This window comes from Erinaceus europaeus, chromosome 8 (assembly GCF_950295315.1).
Source record: "Erinaceus europaeus chromosome 8, mEriEur2.1, whole genome shotgun sequence".
Classification (NCBI taxonomy): Eukaryota; Metazoa; Chordata; class Mammalia; order Eulipotyphla; family Erinaceidae; genus Erinaceus; species Erinaceus europaeus.
Window position 1 is genome coordinate 59,423,575 of NC_080169.1, and position 20,584 is coordinate 59,444,158.

The following is a 20,584-nucleotide window of genomic DNA, read 5'->3' on the forward strand; positions in this document are numbered from 1 at the left end:
AGGGGTCTCTCTGTTTCTCTCCCTCTTTATCTCCCCCACCCCTTTCAATTTCTCTCAGTTTCTACCCAATAATAAAAAAGTGAAAAGAAAAGAAAAGGAAAACACCCACTCCATTCATTTCACCATATTATTTTTATTTTTAAACATTTTCCCCCACTAAATCTTTTTATTTATTATTTATTATTCACTTCAGAAGCAGTGAAGCAGGTCTGCAAGTATCTCTCTTTCCCTCTCCTGCTTTATCTCCCCTTGCCCTCTCAATTTCTATCTGTCCTATTAAATAAAAATCTAGAAAAAGGAAAAACTAAAACATGAAAGTGTACTGTTATACGGGAATCTGGGGAATGTTATGCATGTACAAACTATTATAAAAAAAAACATGAAAGTTGCAATGTGCACCACTGAACATTTTTAGCTTAAAACTCTTATACATACCAGTTATTCTTAAAACTCATAGCTGTACTGTAAAATCACCATATGGATTATAATAAGCCTATAACTAGAATATATAAAAGAATTAAATGGGGTCCAGGTTATGGCACACCTGGTTGAGCGCACACGTTTACAATATGCAAGGACCTGGGTTCGAGCCCTCAGTCCTCACCTTCAGGGAGGAAGCTTTGTGAGTGGTGAAGCAGTGTTGCAGGTGTCTCTGTGTCTCACTTTCTGCTTTTTTAAAAATGGGCAGAGGATATGAACAAAGCATTCACCACAGAGGAGATCCAAAAGGCTAACAAACATATGAAAAACTGTTCTAGGTCACTGATTGTCAGAGAAATGCAAATTAAGACAACACTAAGATACCACCTCACTCCTGTAAGAATGGCATACATCAAAAAGGACAGCAGCAACAAATGCTGGAGAGGATGTGGGGACAGAGGAACCCTTTTACCTTGCTGGTGGGATTGTAAATTGGTCCAGCCTCTGTGGAGAGCAGTCTGGAAAACTCTGAGAAGGCTAGACATGGACCTTCCATATGACCCAGTAATTCCTCTCCTGGGCTTATACCCCAAGGACTCCATAACACCCAACCAAAAAGAGGTGTGTACTCCTATGTTCATAGCAGCACAATTCATAATAGCTAAAACCTGGAAGCAACCCAGGTGCCCAACAACAGATGAGTGGCTGAGAAAGCTGTGGTTTATATACACAATGGAATACTATGCAGCTATCAAGAACAATGAACCCACCTTCTCTGACCCATCTTGGACAGAGCTAGAAGGAATTATGTTAAGTGAGCTAAGTCAGAAAGATAAAGATGAGTATGGGATGATCCCACTCATCAACAGAAGTTGAGTAAGAAGATCTGAAAGGGAAACTAAAAGCAGGACCTGACCAAATTACAGCAGGAACCTCACATCTCCACTATAGAGCTTTACTTCCCCCAGTCTCGGAACCGTTGGATAGGGCTCACTTTCCCGTATGCCTCTCCCAATCCATATCAAATAATATTGCATCTGCCGATCACAACCTAACCAACACAACGATTGCCACCTCAACATGCTTCAGCTCAGACTGTGTCCAGAGACTTCACGTGTGGAATGACAACCCTGCAGCTTCATTACTCGGGTGAGACTTTCCTTTCATAGTATACTCTAATTTCGTCTCAGGTGGTTCACTTTCTAACAAAGTCCCAAAACCTAGATATATACCAGTTTCTGTGAGAGAGAGCATATGTTCACATGTATCCATAAACAAGTGCAAAATATATACCTGAAAGCAGAAGTACACTAGAGTTTGCAGTGAGTACCCCCCTAACACTTCCTCTACACTATTCCAAGCTTTGGGTCCATGATTGCTCAACAATTTCTTTGGCTTTGTATGTTAACTCTCTTTTCAGTCACCAGGTTCCAGATGTCATCAGGATGCCGGCCAGGCTTCCCTAGACTGAAGACCCCACCAATGTGTCCTGGAGCTCAGCTTCCCCAGAGACCCACCTTATTAGGGAAAGAGAGAGGCAGACTGGAAGTATGGACCGACCAGTCAACGCCCATGTTCAGCGGGGAAGCAATTACAGAAGCCAGACCTTCTACCTTCTGCAACCCACAATGACCCTGGGTCCATGCTCCCAAAGGGATAGAGAATGGGAAAGCTATCAGGGGATGGGGTGGGATATGGAGATTGGGTGGTGGGAATTGTGTCGAATTGTACCCCTCCTACCCTATGGTTTTGTTAATTAATCCTTTCTTAAATAAAAAATAAAAAATATTTATTTATTATTGGATAGAGACAGAGAGAAATTGAGAGGGAAGGGGGAGGTAGAGAAGGAGAGAGACACCTGCAGCCCTGCTTCACCACTCGTGAAACTTTCCTCCCTGAAGGTGGGGACCAAGGGCTTGAACCTGGGTCTTTGCTCACTGCAGTGTGAGCACTTAACCAGGTGTACCACCCTCTTCCTCTTGATTTCTGACTGTTTCTATCCAATAAATAAATAAAGATAATTTTAAAATCCAAAGAATTAAACATAAGAAAATAATTTACTCATCAATAAGGAAGTTCTAACTCCCCTCTCCACTCCCAATTTTATTAGGAGGTTAATAGTTTACAGTGCAGTTGTCTATACATGGGCTCCAATTCTGAGCTCCACATCATGGGTGTCTGCAGAATACTCACACCCCCTACCTAGGGCTCCAATCCCTCCTTCCAGCCATCCATTTCTTCCCCACAGTTTGTTGCTTTCAGGAAATACCCAACCCCCAGTCCAAGTTTCACCCTGTGTTCTCCCTTTCTGACTCTGTCTCCCAAGTTTCATCTATGTGTTCAGTCTTTCAGCCTCCCTAACTCTCTTCCTGACTCATCTCTCCTCTAACTCCCTCCAGAGCATCCTTCACTTCAAATCTCCATTTGAAGTTTTCTTTGTCAATTTTGTATCCACTGAAAAACTATACTCAGAAACAACCAGATAAAGCAGTGAAAAAAAATCAACCAGAATATTACAAAATTGCAACTGCAAGGTCAGAAGGTAGGTGTACTTCATGGAAAGGGAATGTGAGTGAACTCCAAAAATAGTTTGAGCTGGGAACCTTTATCAGGCAGCTGGCACCACAGAGCACAATTAACAGGAGCACTCTTGACAAGGCAGAGAGCAGGGCACTGGTCTAAAGCAAAAGCTGTGTCCCCTATTCAAATGGTGGCAGTGGGCTGCTAAAGACCAGAATAAAGTCTTAAACCAGGCAATACAAACTCATTGCCTAAACCTATGCAAGTGAATATGAAAGGCGTGCCCCCAACCCCCACAACAAGGATATATTTAGAAAAACAGACAGTGCCACCTGCTGGCTGAACATCAGGTACAACACTTAAGTAAAACATCAAAGGACAAAAGTATTTGAAAAAAAATGTCTGAGTATGAATTCAGAAACCTTATGAAGGCAATTCAAAACTCCAACCATAACAGACAAATACAAATTCAGAATTTCAGAGACCATTTCACCAAAAGAAGTTCTAATTTTTATCCAAAATATTTTTTTTATTGCCTGGACCTTTCCATGATTTACTATACTCAACACAAATGAGAAATTTTATTTTATTTTATTTTATTAATATAAACCTACATAATGCAACTAATAGACAGACTTATTGGTAACTTATTTTTTCAATATAAAAATAGAAGTTCTCATATTATCGATAGTCTAAATCTTGCCATTTTAGTAAGAGGAGATATCAACTCCTCTTTTAATCAAGAAAATCCAAAGAACTGGTAGTACTAATTCAGAAATCATTGAAACTTCATAAAATATTGCTAGGGGTTACACTTTAGACTGTTTTCTTGTGTGGGTTGTTGTTAGTTAACAACCCTTGGTAACATAAATACTGTCTCTAGTTTATAATCTACCCATATCTCTGAACCAACCAATTTCTGTAGTTATTGTATATAGTGCTAGGAACTAGTTCTACAATTGATACAGATAAATTCAAGCAACTATGCTTTCAGGCCCTGGTACATGATTATGGACTTAATTTTAGAGTGAGAGTATTTTGCAGACAGCAATCATGGTGAGATGAGAAATTGTACCCATAGACCAACAACTGTAGGTGAAACCATTTACCTCCCAATAAAAAAAAGAAAAAAAAATTTTAAAGATCATGTCCTACCATGAGATGATCATTGACAATCATCAATTCAATATATTTGGTTTCCTCCTCTACATTGCGAGGATACCGATGAAGCTGTAATATAATAAAGGGAATAGAATCTAAATAAGTATTCAGAATTCTATTGTTAAAGAGCCAAGGAAAATGTTACATGTTAGCTCCTCAGTTACTTACCTTATAACTGAACCATCTCTTTCATCCCCCAGCCCACTTAAACACTCTGTGGCAACCACTTCCCTGTATTTTCTATGAATTAAAATATTTTCTTAAGCTTCCATGTACAAGAGTTAGCATACAGAACCTATTCATTAACTTTATTCATGAAGTAACCCAAGAACTATTTACGTGAAGTTGGTATACAAACAAACAAAGCAAACTCAGATAACTCAACATGTTTTGTTTTGTTTTTAATTTATTGGTTGCCACTGCAGTTGTCACATAGATACAACCTCTCATCTCCCCATGGTAGGTGTTTATAAAACACCAGGTCCCCCAATCTAGATCTCTTCCAGCATCATGTTCCAGGACCTTAGCACCCCTGACTCCATTCATTTCCCTTCTTCCTCAGAAATTTTTACTTTGGTGGAATACCCAATCTGTGTCAGTTTATATTTCCCTTACTCTTCTTATGATATTAAATTGGGAAGGTACAGTAGACTATAAAACCTGGGTTTGGGAGCCATAAAGTAGCATGAACTGCATCCAAGACCAAAGTCTTTTCAAAATGATGTTTTCCAGAATGATAGCACAACTTTGTTAATTGTGGATGAGCTCGGAGTCTTATTAATTTATGCAGTAGATTTTATTTATTTATTTTTTTTACTTGAACTGGAAGTGGTGAGGCTCAGGCACCATCCTCTCAATTTCATGTCACCAATTTTTTTCTATTTTTTATTAGTGATTTAATAATGATTGTCAAGATTATGGGATAAGAGGGGTACAGTTCCATACAATTTCCACCACCAGACCTCCATATACCAATCCCTTCATTGGAAGGTTCCCTATTCTTTATCCCTCTGGGAATATGGACCAAAGATCTTTATGGGGTGCAGAACGTGGGAGGTCTGGCTTCTATATATTCAGTAGGTTTTCTAATAAGCCTTGATATTGTCATTATGTTAGAAAGTTGCTATTGCTGGCCACATAATTTTTAAGCCCCTTACCTCCACATGTCCACACCTTTCTCAGAGAGAACAGTGATATGTGCTCCACCAGGTGCACCAGCACCAATCCTTCAAATTAAATCTTGATCATGAGTATTTTTTATCTATCTAAGTAGATATATAAATATAAGCATATATGTGCATAAGGAAAGTATATAGAATTCATGATAACAACTCATCAAACACAATAAATACCACTGATATTAGAGAAAATATCTTTTTCTTTCAAACTGTGTTTTGTCATGTCACAAGCATGTATTCATACCAGTCAACATCAGTGACTTGACATAATTAAGAAGGCCGACTAGACTTATTTTATCTAAACCATTCACCAACGTTTTTTTTCACAATTCAGAGTCATCGTTTTTTTCCCACCTTAAGAGGGATAATGGTATCACTTCATGTGGTTTATAATTACTTTATCCAAGTACTGCTGAACATTTGTAAAACTGACATGTTGATCTATAACCCAGATTCTGAATTAGTTCAAGTGTAATAATGGCATTTTGTGTCTTTAAAACCTGAGTCATCCCCAAAGAGTTATATTCAAGAGGATAAATACCATGTAAGATGATATGTACCATATAAGTAGACTCCAAGATTAAGTGTATATTCAATCAAGAAAAGAGGCCTGTGGCAGAAAGAACCTGAAATACCATAGTAAAGAGCCCCTAATCCATCCGTATGATGAGTAATAATACCATTGCCAGTTTGAAGTCCTTTTTCTTTTCTTTTCTTTCTCTTTTTTTAAATCTATAAAATATTATGGCTCCTAAAGATCCGTAGTCTTCTGTTTGCCGCAGCCTGACAAGTGCCCAGACTAATACCCTCAGAGACTTTATATAGATTCAGTTGATTGGCAAGGAGACTTTTTACTATTTTAAAGATTTATTTATTTGTTTATAAGAATAAGAGCTAGAGCCAGAGCACCATTCTGGCACCATGAAATGCTGGGGATTGAACTTGGGATCCCATGCTGAGAGCTCAGATTCACTGAGTCACCTTGTTGGCTACTGGCAAGTGTTTTTTAAAACATCTTGATATATACCTATACGTACATACCTGTCGTTTACTCCTCTTTGGCTTTGGCTTCAAAATAAATTTTGGTGGAGTAAAGTTTACTTGTTGAAATTCTAAAAGAAAAGAAAAATGGATTCAGTGTAACAATACATGTGCCAGATTTACTTCACAGGACAATCAAAATTTTACTAGCTCTTCCGAACATAAACTACATGGTTATATTCTCATAAGTAATTGTAACTTTGAATTTACAAAATTGTTGATTAATCTTTATAAATTATTTCATCTGTATAGTTATTGATTTTTTAATTTATAAACCATTAATTTTATATTATACAATATTTCACTTGATGATAATACAGTATATTAACCTAAGTAATTGTTTGCATTTATAGTAAAAAAAAAAAAACTAGGGCCAGAAGCCAAACATAGTTAAACATGTGCATTACCATGTGCAAGGAACTTGGTGCAATCCCCTGTTCCCCACCTACATGGGAGAAGCTTCACTAGATGTGAGGCAGTGCTGCGGGTGTGTCTCATTTCTTTCTCCCTCTCTGTCTCCCCTTCTCTTCTTAATTTCTCTCTGTCCTGTCAAACAATAATAATAATAATAGGTAACAACAACAATAGGAAAGAATGGTACCAGGAATGCTGTATTCGTTGTGCAAGCACAAGACCAGTGATGGCCATAAACAAGAAAAAATAATAAATAACTATATCATGAATTAACTCCAAATGTTTTTAAAAACTTTAAGATACTCTAATTTATCTATAACAGCAGCATTACATTTCCTAGCATTAAATGCCATGTAATCTTTATTGATAATCTTCCAAATAGAAAATTCATATTTCATTTTCGTCACAGGAATTTATTACAGAATGACAAATCAAATATTGGTGAAGATGCAGAGCAATTAGAGCTCTCATATGGGACTGATGAGAACCACTTCTAGAAAAGCTTCAGCAGTTTATTTTTAAATATTTAAATCATTTTGGGGGAAATAATGGTTTATAAGGTAATTGTTGTCATAGAAGTTTTGTTGTTATTATTATTTTTTTATTGCAGCAGGGTTATCTCTGTGACTTGGTGCCTGCACAACAAATCTGCCACTTCCAGTAGCCTTTCTTTCTTTCTTTTTCTTTCTTCCTTCCTGCCTTCCTTCCTTCCTTCTATTTGATAGGACAGAAAGAATTTGAGAGTGAAGATACTTAGATAACTAGATAGACAGACAGATAGATAGATAGATAGATAGATAGATAGATAGATAGATAGATAGATAGATAGGATAGAGAAGGGATATAGATAAATAGATGATAGATAGATAGTGAAGGGATATAGATAAGTAGATGACAGATAGATAGACAAATAGACAGGAAAAGAAATGCACTAGTTATGCTAGCACTGCTTCACAGCTCCTGAAGCTTCCCCCTGCACATCCTTATGCATGGTAGTGTGGACAATATTCTGGGTGTTTCCCCATCAACCCCCAAGCACACCACTGCACACCACTCCCTGTATCATCTTGAGTCTTCTTCCACCATCTTGTACTGGCTCCTCAATGCCCTCCCAAAATTCTCCTGCCACATCCCTTTTCAGTCCTTGACTGTGACCCAGTCATTTGACTCCTAAATATCGGACAGAAGTATAAGAGTGGTCACAAAAAAAGAATTTCTACAGGACTATTCATAGTTATTTGATACATAATAGTTTAAAACTGAAAACTATTGGTTAAGGAGATAGCTCAGTGGAAAAGCTCAAGGATTGAAACTCTAAGTAAGATCCTAGTTCCTGTCCCTATCACTACATAGCAGTGCTCTAATTGCTCTATGTTCTCTCTTTCTCATAAAAGAAATAAAACTTAAAAAAAAAAAACGAGCAGGTAGGGGAAATAGCATAATGGTTATATAAAAGTACTTTCATGCCTAAGGCACCAAAGTCACAAGTTCAACTCCCTGCAGCACCATAAGGCAGAACTGAGCAGTTATCTGGTCTTTCTCGTTTTATCTTTCTTTCTTTAACTCTGTCATTAAAATAAAAATAAATAAAATATTTTTAAAACTGGGGACACAGAGCTTTGGTTCTTACTATAATCTTACTGTAAACCACTATTAATCACAAATTTAAAATGACATAAATAAAAATAGAATGGCTATCAACAGAATAGATATGTTTAAGTCCCATTATATAGAACCCTAAAAAAAAAAAAAGAAGAAGATATTTATATGGCCAACAGATATGTAAAAATGCTCAGGGATCTGGGTAGTGGAGACACAAATTAAGGGCACAATGGTAAGAAGCACAGGACCTACACAAGGATCCCAGTTCAAGCCCCCAGCTCCCCACGTACAGAGAGGTAGTTTCACAAGCAGTAAATCAGGTCTGCAGGTGTCTATCTGTCTCTCCCCTCTCTATCTCCCTCTCCCCTCTCAACCTCTCTCTGAACTATCCAATAAAAATGAAAAATGGCCACCAGGAGCAGTAGATACATAGTGCTTACATCAAGCCCCAGCGATAATCCTGAAGGCAAAAAAATAAATAAAAAATAAATAAATAAAAATGTTCAAAGTGATGAATATAGGTGTACATAGATCTCTTTGGATTTTTATTTTCTTTGGATATGTCCCCAGGAGAGAAATTGCTGGTGTCATATGTTAGGCCCATTTATACTCTTCTGATAAATCTCCAGACTGCTTTCCACAGGAGTTGGACAAATCTGTATTTTCACCAGCTTTGTAGAATAGTTCCTTTTCATCATGTCCTTTCCAATATTTGTTGTCCTTACTAATGTATGACATTCTCATAGGAGTAAAATAGTATCTCATAATTACCCGAGAAATGTAAATTAAGACAATAATGAGATAACACTTCACATATGTGAGAATATAATACATTAGAAAATACAGAAATAAGTACTGGCAAGGATGTGGGGAAAAGAAACTATTCTATCCTGCTAGTGGAAATGCAAATTTGTACAATTCCTGTGGAAAACGGTCTTGAAGATTCCTTAGATTATTAGAAATGAACCTATAGCAGGGTCTGACTATTGTTCTCTTAGGGGATTAGCCAAAGGACACAAAAAAACACCTATCCAAAGAGATCAATGTACATCTATAGTCACAGAAGCACTGTTTGTAACAGACCAAACAACCCCAATGTCCAATGACAGCTGAGTGGTTCTTCTCATCTTGGATGAAGCTTGAAGGGGTCATGTTAAGTGAGATGAGCCAGAAAGAGAAGATGAATATGGGATGATCTCACTCATAGGCAGAACTTAAGATACAAGAACAGAAAGGATAAACACAAAGTAAAATATGGACTAGTTTGGTACATTTCACCAAAACAGAAGACTGGGAAAAGAGGGAAGGGAGATTGCTGAAGGGGGAACGGGGATATCAAGGTCCTGGTGTATGATGATGGAAGAGGCTCTAAGTTGAGGATGAGAGTGTTCTGTAGACATCTATCATGGTGAGGTAAGAAATTGTACCCATGTGTCAACAACTGTACTGTAAAATTTTAACTCCCTACTAAAGAAAAAAGAAATTGTGCTATATAGACACCATGAAATCCACATCATGGATGGAACCAGAAGGAATCCTATTAAGTGAGATAAGCCAAAAAGAAAAGGACAAATACCAAATGTCATTCATAAGTAGAATTTAAGAAACAAGGAAAGAAAGGGAAATCACAAGGTGATATTTCAGCTAGTTGTGGTATGCTGCAGCAGAGTCTAAGACTCTAAAGGGGGTTTTAGAGGGCATCCTGGAATCAGTGCATGATGGTGGAAAAAGATATAAATTGGTGATGAGAGCTGTGTGAAGACACAACTATCACAGAGAGGTAAGAAACTGTACTCATGTGACAGCAATGTCCAACAATAATTATTTCCTCAATAAAGTCAGTTGTTCAAAGTACACAGCAAGATAAAGTCATATTATATTTAATACCTACAAAGTATGTTCAATAATTTAAATAATAGACTACCGCTACTCCTGACAACATAAATCTCAGAAGCAGATGCAAAGCAAAAGCAGTTGAACATAATGTATGACCCATTTTAGGATGAATTATAAAAGGCTAAATAAATGTATGGCAAGTCAGAAAGGAAATTGCAAAAGGGAAAGGCACAGATAGGGAAGGGGCACAGTAGAGGTTACTGGGTTAATGGAAATGCTCTAGATCTCACCAGAAGAGCATATTTATGTCATAACTAACTGAATAGTACACAAGATGTGTGTGCTTTACTGTGGTCATTTTTTTATTTCTTTTTTAAAATTTTTATTTATAAAATGGAAATATTGAAAAGACTATAGGATAAAAGGGGTATGTTTCCACACAGTACCCACCCCCCAGAGCTCCATATCCAGTTCCTTCCCCTGACAGCTTTCTTATTATGGTCTTTTTTTTTTATGTGGCACAGATTTTAATTTTAATCTTGATCTCCATATTAACACGTTTTCATCAATTCTAGGTAATATGTGAAAAATGTGTTTTTATTCTTTCACTTATAATGATTAACTTAAGAAAACAATTATAATATTAAAATAAATCAGTAATTAACCTAGAGAAATCAATCCCATTTTTCTTTTGTCTCATAATAGGAACTTGTCTTTTGCTTGCTTGGAATGTTTTTAAATGAGATACTTCTCCTTATATGCTGTAATAAAGCCCACACAGGAGTTACACTGGATTTTTGTATATTCAAATTACCTTTGCCCCATCTTTCATTGGTATTTTAAAATCAATATGACATTGTTCTATTGTTTATATATGTATGTGTTAGAGAGAGACAGAGAGAAGCAGAGACATAGATTTGGACTGTCATACAGTATAGTCATTTTTAAATGTTCAATACTAACACATCCACAGCAAATAAATATGCCCTTTCCTTTTCATAATATGCTATTGGTAGCACAAGTCCTGAGGAATATGTTACTAAAAACCAAAGGATCTACAGTCAAACAAATTGGGGGAGAGAGCAAACTAATCATATTTTGTCTCTGGAAAATACAAAATACACAACAAAATTAAAGTGTTAATAATCTATGACTTATATAAGCTTTATCAGACTTGAAATAAATAGGTTTACATTTGAGCTTATTTTATTTTTAAAAAACTATAAAAATAAGTTTTGCATTAATTTGTTACTTCTTGTGTTCTACTATTTTATCATAGTAAATATTAATGTCTTGGGAAACAAACTGAAAATGTCTTCTACTGATGAAAGAAGAAAATCATAAACTAATTGAAATAGACCTGAGGTGTCAAAGAATATATCTTTAAACACTTTTAATAACAGCAAACTGCCAAGTCACCACCAAATTTTCTGTTAAAAAAATTCTGACAAAGACTTTTAAAATTTTTTAGTTTATAGCATAGAACCTCTACAGTAAAATCCTCAGGCAGGATCTTTATCACTTTAAATAGTAATTAATATCTACTGTTTCCAGTAGTATCTATTAGATTATAATTTTATTCACAGATAGGTGGTCATGAATTAGTTTTCTCCAATAAAAGGAACTGTACAAAGTTGCATAATGTAACTCAGGAAACTGTCTAAATTATCTAGATGGAAAAAAGTACATATATATATATATTTTTTAAATTAGATCACTGTTCAGCTCTGGCTGATGATGGTGTGGGGGAATAAACCTGGGACTTGGGAGCCTCAGGCATGACAGTCTCTTTGCGTAACCATTATGCTAGGTACCCGCCACCCAGAGTTAAGAATATCTTTATGGGGAGCTGAGCGGTAGCGCAGCGGGTTAAGCACACGTGGCGCAAAGCCCAAGGACCGGCGTAAGGATCCCGGTTTGAGCCCCGGGCTCCCCACCTGCAGGGGAGTCGCTTCACAGGCGGTGAAGCAGGTCTGCAGGGGTCTGTCTTTCTCTCCCTCTCTCTGTCTTCCCCTTCTTTCTCCATTTCTCTCTGTCCTATTCAACAACTACATCAATAGCAACGATAATAGCTACAACAAGGGCAATAAAAGGGAATAAATACAAAAAAATAAATAAAGTTAAAAAATATTTTTTAAAAAAGAATATCTTTATATACTCATTTGCAAGTTTTTCTAGATAGTAAATCTTGTAACCCTTTGGTAGAAGTAAAAAAGAGGAGGGACTGTTGTCCTTTAGGTAACTGTAGAAGCTCAAGGAGTTACGATTTATTTCAGAGAGGAGGGGGCATTAGCAAACACTTCATTTTTGGATAAGGAGACTATATAAAATTTGAAGTGATTATTCTAAGCAGTACTTTAGGATTTACTGTCATTCCAGTGGTTTTCTCATTTCTTTTTGTGCCCCTTTCATAGTATACATTCTCATAGTCTCATAATTCAAACTTCTACTAATAAGCCTCTTACTAGTTGTAGGCTCCTTGGAAAAACAAGTTAGTTAAGCTACTAGCTCTTCATCTATACAGTGAAAGTGATAAAAATCAATGCCATAGAGGTCCTGCATAAATTTAACTGAGATTAAAAATCAGAAAGTGGCTGTGACCACGGACTGTGAGTTCACACTGTCAGGGACTCAGAGGTCACACAGGTTCCCATGCTAGATAGGAATATATATGGGCCCTAAGTCAGATCAATGGGGTAAACAGTTAATGGTATTTATATACTTTCCTCTACTCTAGGAGCTATTCTCTGCTCTAATACAGCTTTCTAGTCCTATTTTTAAGCTCTGACACCATCTCCCCAGACTATTTTTAGTTCACCTACATGTTAGCCTTCAGGCTCAGACAAAAATTACTAAAGGCCCCTTGGAACATAACTAAAATAGACTTCCTAGCTTCTTCACACATAAAGACCCCTAATTTCATCTACTCTATTCCTACCTTTAGGTTCCTGTATATTAAACTATTTATACCGTTTTAAATCCTACCACCTTTCAGCCACCAAGTTTCATGCTACTATGATACCATCCTGACTTCCCTGAGCAGGAGGCCTCACCAGTGTGTCCCAAAGTCTCACCTCTCCAGGGGCCTACTCCAGATAGAAACATTTTGGGAGTATGCATTGACCTGGGCCGATTGATGGGCTAATGTCCATGCCCAGTAGAAAATTAATTATAGAAGTCACATCTTCCACCTTCTGCACCCCATAAAAATTTTTGGTCCATACTCCCAGAAGGATAAAGAATAGGAAAGCTTCCAATGGAGGGGGATGGTACACAGAACTATGGTGGTGAGAACTGTATGGACTTATACCCTTGTTATCTTATAATCTTTTTAATAATTATTAAATCACTAATAAAAAATTAAAAAATCAGAGGGTGGATAGGTAGATATCTCATTCTCTTACAACACATAACTTGTATACTGATGTCCCAAATACTGCAGAGTCAATACTTGACACATTCTCACATTCTCTCTCTGAGGAAACAGATACATACTGAAAATCATGTTGAGTGAGATGAATCAGAAAGAGAGAGACAAGCACTGGATGATCTCACTCATTGGTGGAAACTAAAACACAAGGACAGGAAGGGAAAAACAGAGTGAATCTTGGACCTGGGTGTGTTGTATTGGACCAAAGTAAAGGACTCTGGGGAAGGGGAGCAGGGGCACAGGGTGGAATAGAGAGAAGGGTGCTGGGGACCTGAAGCATGATGATGTAAAATAAAATAGTTTGAATGAGAGAGGTTGTGTTTATATATCAACAACCATTTTCCCATCCCACCTTCACATAGTAGAAAGGAAAATTTAGAAAGGCACTATGGCCAAATTTCATCAAGTATGGAAGAAACATCTCCATACACCAGATAACCTCTGCACCCTGTATCCCAGAATAACAAGAATGTGTCCAGCACAGCCAAAGACAAAATCACTCTGCAAAACCACTGTTGCATTAATGAAGTCAAAGGATGGGTAGGTATTCTACCTTCTTGTCATGAAAATATACTGAAACAACTCTCAACCCAATGTCCATAAATAAACATGCCTGTAAATATACATGAGAAAGAAAAACTCATTGCACAAGTAGCATAGGATAACAGTGCTCATCTATGGTAGTTCTTTCTTTAAATTCCAAGGGGAAAAAGATGAGGAAAACAACATATGAGAAAATTAATAAAAGTTAATTCTTATGTTTACAAAGCTAGCATTTGACCTTGAGTGAACATTTATGTCTTATCTATTTAGGTTTTGCTGTAACATTATTTCCCCTAAAGTATCTAAATTTGAATCCTATATTTTTTTTTGAAAAGTGTTCCTTTAGTGTGTTCAGTCTATTTATAAACACATTCACTGTGAACATAAGGTCCAGTTTGCATTTTACTCTCCTTCTTGCTGTCACTTGACTTTCTGTCTAAAATTATTGTGAGCAGTTCTAGGCTAATGGTATTCTACATATATATTATCTCTAAAGCATTAGAATAAATTATTAAAGTTGTCTTCTTTTAAAGGCACTATCTGAATAACATACCAGATGGAAGATCATCCAAGGGAAATTCAAATAGTCTGGATTTGTAAACCAAATGAAAATGGAAATCTTCCTGGAAAAAAAAACACAAACAATAGAGATTAAGTGAATACGACCAAATATTTCCACCCCCAGGCTATCCTGGCTGAAGAAGTGCAGACCCTTATATAATGGCTATGTATTTTCCTTGTTTCAGAAAGGCAATAAGCCAATGCACTTCCCTTTCCACTCACTCCTGTGTTGTGTGTTCTTCCGGCCCAGAGTGAAAATTAGAAACAAAATGCCTTCATAAACAGAGAAGCCAAAACTACAGTAATGGACCTAATCCCCCAAGGAAAAGCAAGACATCTGGAAAAAGAAGTTAATGTTAGTGACTAATTCCATTCCACGAATCTCTACTCCTTTCCTAGAGACAAATAAAGTTGCTGGTTAAAGACTATAAAGCTAACAGTCTTCCGTTATGGAAAAGAAAGACAACAGGTACAAGTCAGTCCCCAGTCACTCAGTTCTAAAACTCTAACAGATAAAAAGTTGTTTTGTCTAAGAAAAATCATGAATATTCAAATAACATCTTAATCTAATTTCATTCAAGTATTATAGAAGGTCATAAATAAATAAAATTTCATAGTACTACAGTCAAAATATCATGGGCTGGCAAGATCATTCACCTGGGAAGGTGCTTACTTTGTCATGTTTGAAACCCAGGTTTGAGTCTACCTCTTACCACATTGGGGTAAACTTCAGTCCTATAGTATTTTCTCTCTCTCTCCTTCTCTTTCTCTCTCTCTCTCTCTCTGTAAAAGTTGGCAAAGGGCAGCAAAACCCTAGAGACAAAAACAACAAAATAAAATGGTCTAGTAAAATGACAGGGAATTCAGCAACAGGTACCCAGAAAATAATCTACAATGCAGAATGTTTCTCAAACAACATTTTTATGGGTGCCAATACCATATGTATCTTTTGAAATTATTAGCTTCTCTAAACAGCCAACCAATGTCCCATAATACAAGGAAGGATGTTTGTATATACAAAGCTTGAATAGAAGTGCATTGTTTTTTTCTGTAGTCTATACTATTAACTCAATCCTTTTTGTAATTTGTGGGAAATGAATGTTTTGACTAAAAGCGAAGGAAAAAATAAAAAATTCCAAGGTTTCTCTAAATTTCAAAATTATAGTAGCTTAAAAATAATAAAGATATCACTTGAAATGTACAAGAGAAGGGAAATATGTCAAGTCTCTTTTTTCCTTTTTAATCTGCTGTGGAGTGAATATCTGTATCCCATCCAAATTCCCATCTTGAAACCTTTACTCTCAATGTATGAGGAATTAACAGAAGTCAACAGAGGACATAGAATGGGACTTTAATCCCATTGGATTATTGCCCCAATAGGAAAAAGAAGAGACAGCAGTGCTCTCTCTCTACAGAAAAGGAGACTTTTAAAATACCTCAGAAGGAAAGTACTCTAATAAAAATGAGGATTACAAGACAGATTTAGAAGAAAAAACACTTGCAGTTTTGGCATATGCAATATTTAATTTTATAATTTAAATTTAAATTACATGTAATTTGAATTTAATTATATTACCTATTCACATGATACATAATATCTTTTAAATTTTATGTCCATCTACAGTATTTCAATACATTTAACTCTTGTGACCTTAAGACTCTAAAATAAAGGAGAAGAGAAGACAAAGAAGATACAGCATCAGTTTCCTGATCTGTCCCAATGAACAGAAGGAGCACTTACTTGCGATGTGTCATTTTCTTCTGGTTCAATGAGATAGGTATGATTCCCATCATAGAACATCCCACTAACAAGGACAAGAAAATAATTAAGCATAACTATTGACCCTTCCCCTAGAAGATCAATTTAAAATTAGCAGCGGTCAAAGGATAAGTTTACTTATCAATACCTACTTCTCATGAAGCCTCACCTATCACTATAGGATCATCACAAACTACATTCATATATAAAAACATATCACAAATGCCACACACCACATATATTACCCCACCAAGAGGGAAAGACACCTTTTGACATCCTATAAGCAATAGGATCTACTCATCCTCATCCTTAACCTAGTTTTAGAATTACCATTTCGAGCGTAAATTCTAAGACTTTACTACTATGTGCATAGTTCCCTGAGAGATCACAATAAGGGCAAAACCTTCAGAGTCCTCCTCAGTTTTGTGGGTTTGCAGAAGGACTAAGCTACTATTCACTAATGAAATGAGATATTTTAAAAAAAAAGCATCAAAACAAATTTTTGAAAGAAAATAGCCATCCTTATAAATTGCCACAAGAGGGCAATAAACAAGCATTTTATTCCATTACTTAATGTTTTTCACAGGATTTTCTCATAACATCAAACACACCAGGACCACAATATTGCCCATTAGTCTTTCAAGTTATAAACAAACAAATGCAGAAAAAGCAGTACCAGTATTATAGCTCCCTTTTGCTTCTATCTTTGTATATGAAAAAGTCAGTCTGGAGTCATGAAGTCCTACTAATGACTGGGGAAAATAAAAGTATTCTTACCAGTCATTTACAGAAAAGGCATAAGACTTGGGTTCCTTTCCCCTTTTTGTTCTTTAACTAAAGTTAATAAATCAAAAAAAAAAAAAAAGAAAATACCCTCAACATATACTTGTACTGTATAAAAATTGAGTCACAAATAAAAATGATTTCAACTTAAAACAGCATAAATTACTATTTAATAACATTCCTCCCAAAATAATTGTCCATAAATTTTGTTCATAAGTTGCTTTTTTTCTTTCAAATAAAGAATTTTAAAAAATTAGTCTGAGGAGGCTACTGAGTTATATTATCAAGCATGATTTTTTTCAGGTGCTGTATAAAAATAAAATATTGTCAAAGTTTTTCAAAACACAAACTGAATCTTTTTAATATATAGGCTGTGTATTTGATATGCGGACTCTCTCAAAAGCCTAGACCAAGTAGATCAGAAGCATCCAATAGCACAGCTATATACAAGATACTGGGTACTGTACAGCAAGCCCTAACAAAAGGACTTTTCAAAGTTAACCCAATTACCCAATAATGTGATGATAACATTAACTATCGATTGTCTTTTTGAACCCTAAGACAGCAGGAACCTCACATCTCCACTATGGAGCCCCTGCTTCCCCCAGTCCTAGAACCCTTGGATGGGGCCCACTTTCCCGTATGCCTCTCCCAATCCATATCAAATAATATTGCATCCGCCAATCACAACCTAACCAGCGCAACAATTGCCACCTCAACATGCTTCACTTCAGACTGTGTCCAGAGACTTCACGTGTGGAATGACAACCCTTCAGCTTCATTACTCGGGTGAGACCTTTCCTTTCATGGTATACTCTAATTTCATCTCGGGTGGTTCACTTTCTGACAAGGTCCGGAAACCTAGATATACACCAGTTTCTGTGAGAGACAGCATATGTGCACACGTGTCTATGGACTGCTGCATGGTATATACCTGAAAGCAGAAGTACACTAGAGTTTGCAGTGAGTACCTCCCTAACACTTCCTCTCCACTATTCCAAGCTTTGGGTCCATGATTGCTCAACAATTTGTTTGACTTTGTATGTTAACTCTCTTTTCAGTCACCAGGTTCCAGATGCCATCAGGATGCTGGCCAGGCTTCCCTGGATTGAAGACCCCACCAATGTGTCCTGGAGCTCAGCTTCCCCAGAGACCCACCCTACTGGGGAAAGAGAGAGGCAGACTGGGAGTATGGACCGACCAGTCAACGCTCATGTTCAGTGGGAAGCAATTACAGAAGCCAGACCTTCTACCTTCTGCAACCCACAATGACCCTGGGTCCATGCTCCCAGAGGGATGGAAAATGGAAAAGCTATCAGGGGAGGGTGTGGGATATGGAGATTGTGTGGTGGGAATTGTGGGGAGTTGTACCCCTCCTACCCTATGGTTTTGTTAATTAATCCTTTCTTAAATAAAAAATAAAATAGATAAATAAAATATTGTTTAAAAGAAAGTAAAATTGTGATGAGAAATAATAAGTAATAAAAAAGCAAAAGAAACAAAAATGAATACACCCAAAATTCTCATAAAAGTCTAAAAATACCTAAACTTGCCTGTATATGATCCTAACAGTGTTCCTAGAAATATGATGAATATTGTTTCTTTTTGTCTAGTTTTAAATGAAAATTTTTCTAAAGGTAGAAGTAGATTTTACGTAGTTAAAACAATTCTTCTGATCTAGTCACTAAGATTTCCTCCAATTTATTTTTTCTAAAATCCTTCAGGGAATATGTATAATTAGTAGCATACTATTGTTCTTAGATTCTTAGGTCCAACAGAACCCTTGGAGGGCAATAATAGTACTATCTCTCTGATTATCGTAACAGTTTGACCATTCAGAAAAGCAAAAGGCAAATAAGCATAATGCTTCCACTGTGACTCTGAACTGAAATTTAAAAGAGGGAGAAATCTTTTGCTTTTTATATCACTCTTCTACAAAATACAATTGCTGTCACTAATATGGACAAGGCCAGTATACTTACTATTACTAGGAGGCAGCTATGCTCATGTCCAGGTCAGATATAATAATTTTACTGCTTTACATATGGTGGCACTCTCAGTTAAGTGCACACATTACTGGGTTAGAGCACATGTTCCCCACCTGTGGGGGGAAGAAGCTTCCAGAGCAGTGAAGAGGATGTGCCAGTGTCTTATCTTTCTCTTTCCCTCATTATCTTCCCCTCCCCCCTCAAGTTTTCTCTGTCCTATCAAAACAGAAAGGGATAAGGAAAAAATGACTACTGGCAACAGTGGATTAACAGTAGTACCGGCACCAAGCTCCAGCAATAGCCCTAGTGGAAATTAAAATAATAATAATAATGTTACTGATGGATGGATCTACAATGTTCCTTTTCTCAGAAATGAACAGAGACCTCCTTAAATAAAGAGAGAAAGGAAGAAAGGTTGTCAGAAGAGGTGGATCCATCATGCAGGAATCAGGCCCCAGTAACAACCTTGCTAGCAATGTTTGAAAAAATGTTTCTTTATTCCAAGATATTATTTACTAAGTGAAAGTATAAGGTGAAACTTGGACTAGGTGTGTTATATTGCACCAATGCAAAGAACTTTAGGGAAGGAAAGAAAGAGATAGAGAGGATATTGGGGTTCTGGTCCATAATTGTGGAAAAAGACCTAAATGGGGGAAAGTGTTTTGCAGATACCTATCTCATAGAGAGATAAGAAATTGTACCCATGTGTCAACAGCTGTACTGTAAATCATTAACCCCCCAATAATGAAAAAATAAATAGACATTCATATTTATTTTCGAACTTGCAATCTTTGCTTCACATTATAATGTGAGGTATTGCTAGTGTCAACAGTAAATTGTGCACATAGTAAAATAATTTCCTTATAGATATCTCTTGATTTGTTGTGCTATAGCAGGCAATTTACTTTTCCTGGCTCTGTGTTCTTTAATGTACTCCCGTGCACCACTACTTAAGGTAAAACTTTAAAATGTTTGAATTTAAAGCAAAACATTAGATTCTGTCCTGCTTCTCTTACAAATTTACCACTTGACCCTGATCAGAGACATCACTTAAGACAGACCAGATTTTCCAGGCATATTGGTTCCATCTCTTTCTTAATTTCCTATAAAATTCAATCATCCAAGTCCCCCCTGCCCCCCCTTTTGGGGGGAAGATTCTGAGGTGCCATTCAACCTTCTTCTTTAAAAGGCATTTCTCTGTAGCCCCCAAGTACTATTTCATTCTTTAGTACCTGCATTTAGCTTATATCTTTCTTAGTTTTTTCCCTTGCTCAATAAAAACATAGACCTAGTATACTCTGTGCTATGAAATTGGATCAGATTTAGCCTTCCCACAAAACTGTGAGTT

At 36.6% G+C, this 20,584-nt stretch overlaps 1 protein-coding gene across 16 annotated transcripts in view; it reads right to left on the reverse strand.

The window, feature by feature from the left end:
- The window catches only part of ADAM22 (ADAM metallopeptidase domain 22), a 261,263-nt gene that overhangs the window by 69,596 nt on the left and 171,083 nt on the right, over positions 1 to 20,584 (reverse strand). For all 16 annotated transcript variants that reach the window (XM_060196278.1, XM_060196276.1, XM_060196284.1 and 13 more), the window contains exons 6-9: positions 16,448 to 16,511; positions 14,699 to 14,768; positions 6,321 to 6,391; positions 4,096 to 4,170 (exon numbers count right to left, since the gene is read on the reverse strand). In XM_060196278.1, coding sequence (XP_060052261.1) covers positions 4,096 to 4,170; positions 6,321 to 6,391; positions 14,699 to 14,768; positions 16,448 to 16,511 — 280 coding nt within the window. The remainder of the gene's footprint in view (positions 1 to 4,095; positions 4,171 to 6,320; positions 6,392 to 14,698; positions 14,769 to 16,447; positions 16,512 to 20,584) is intronic.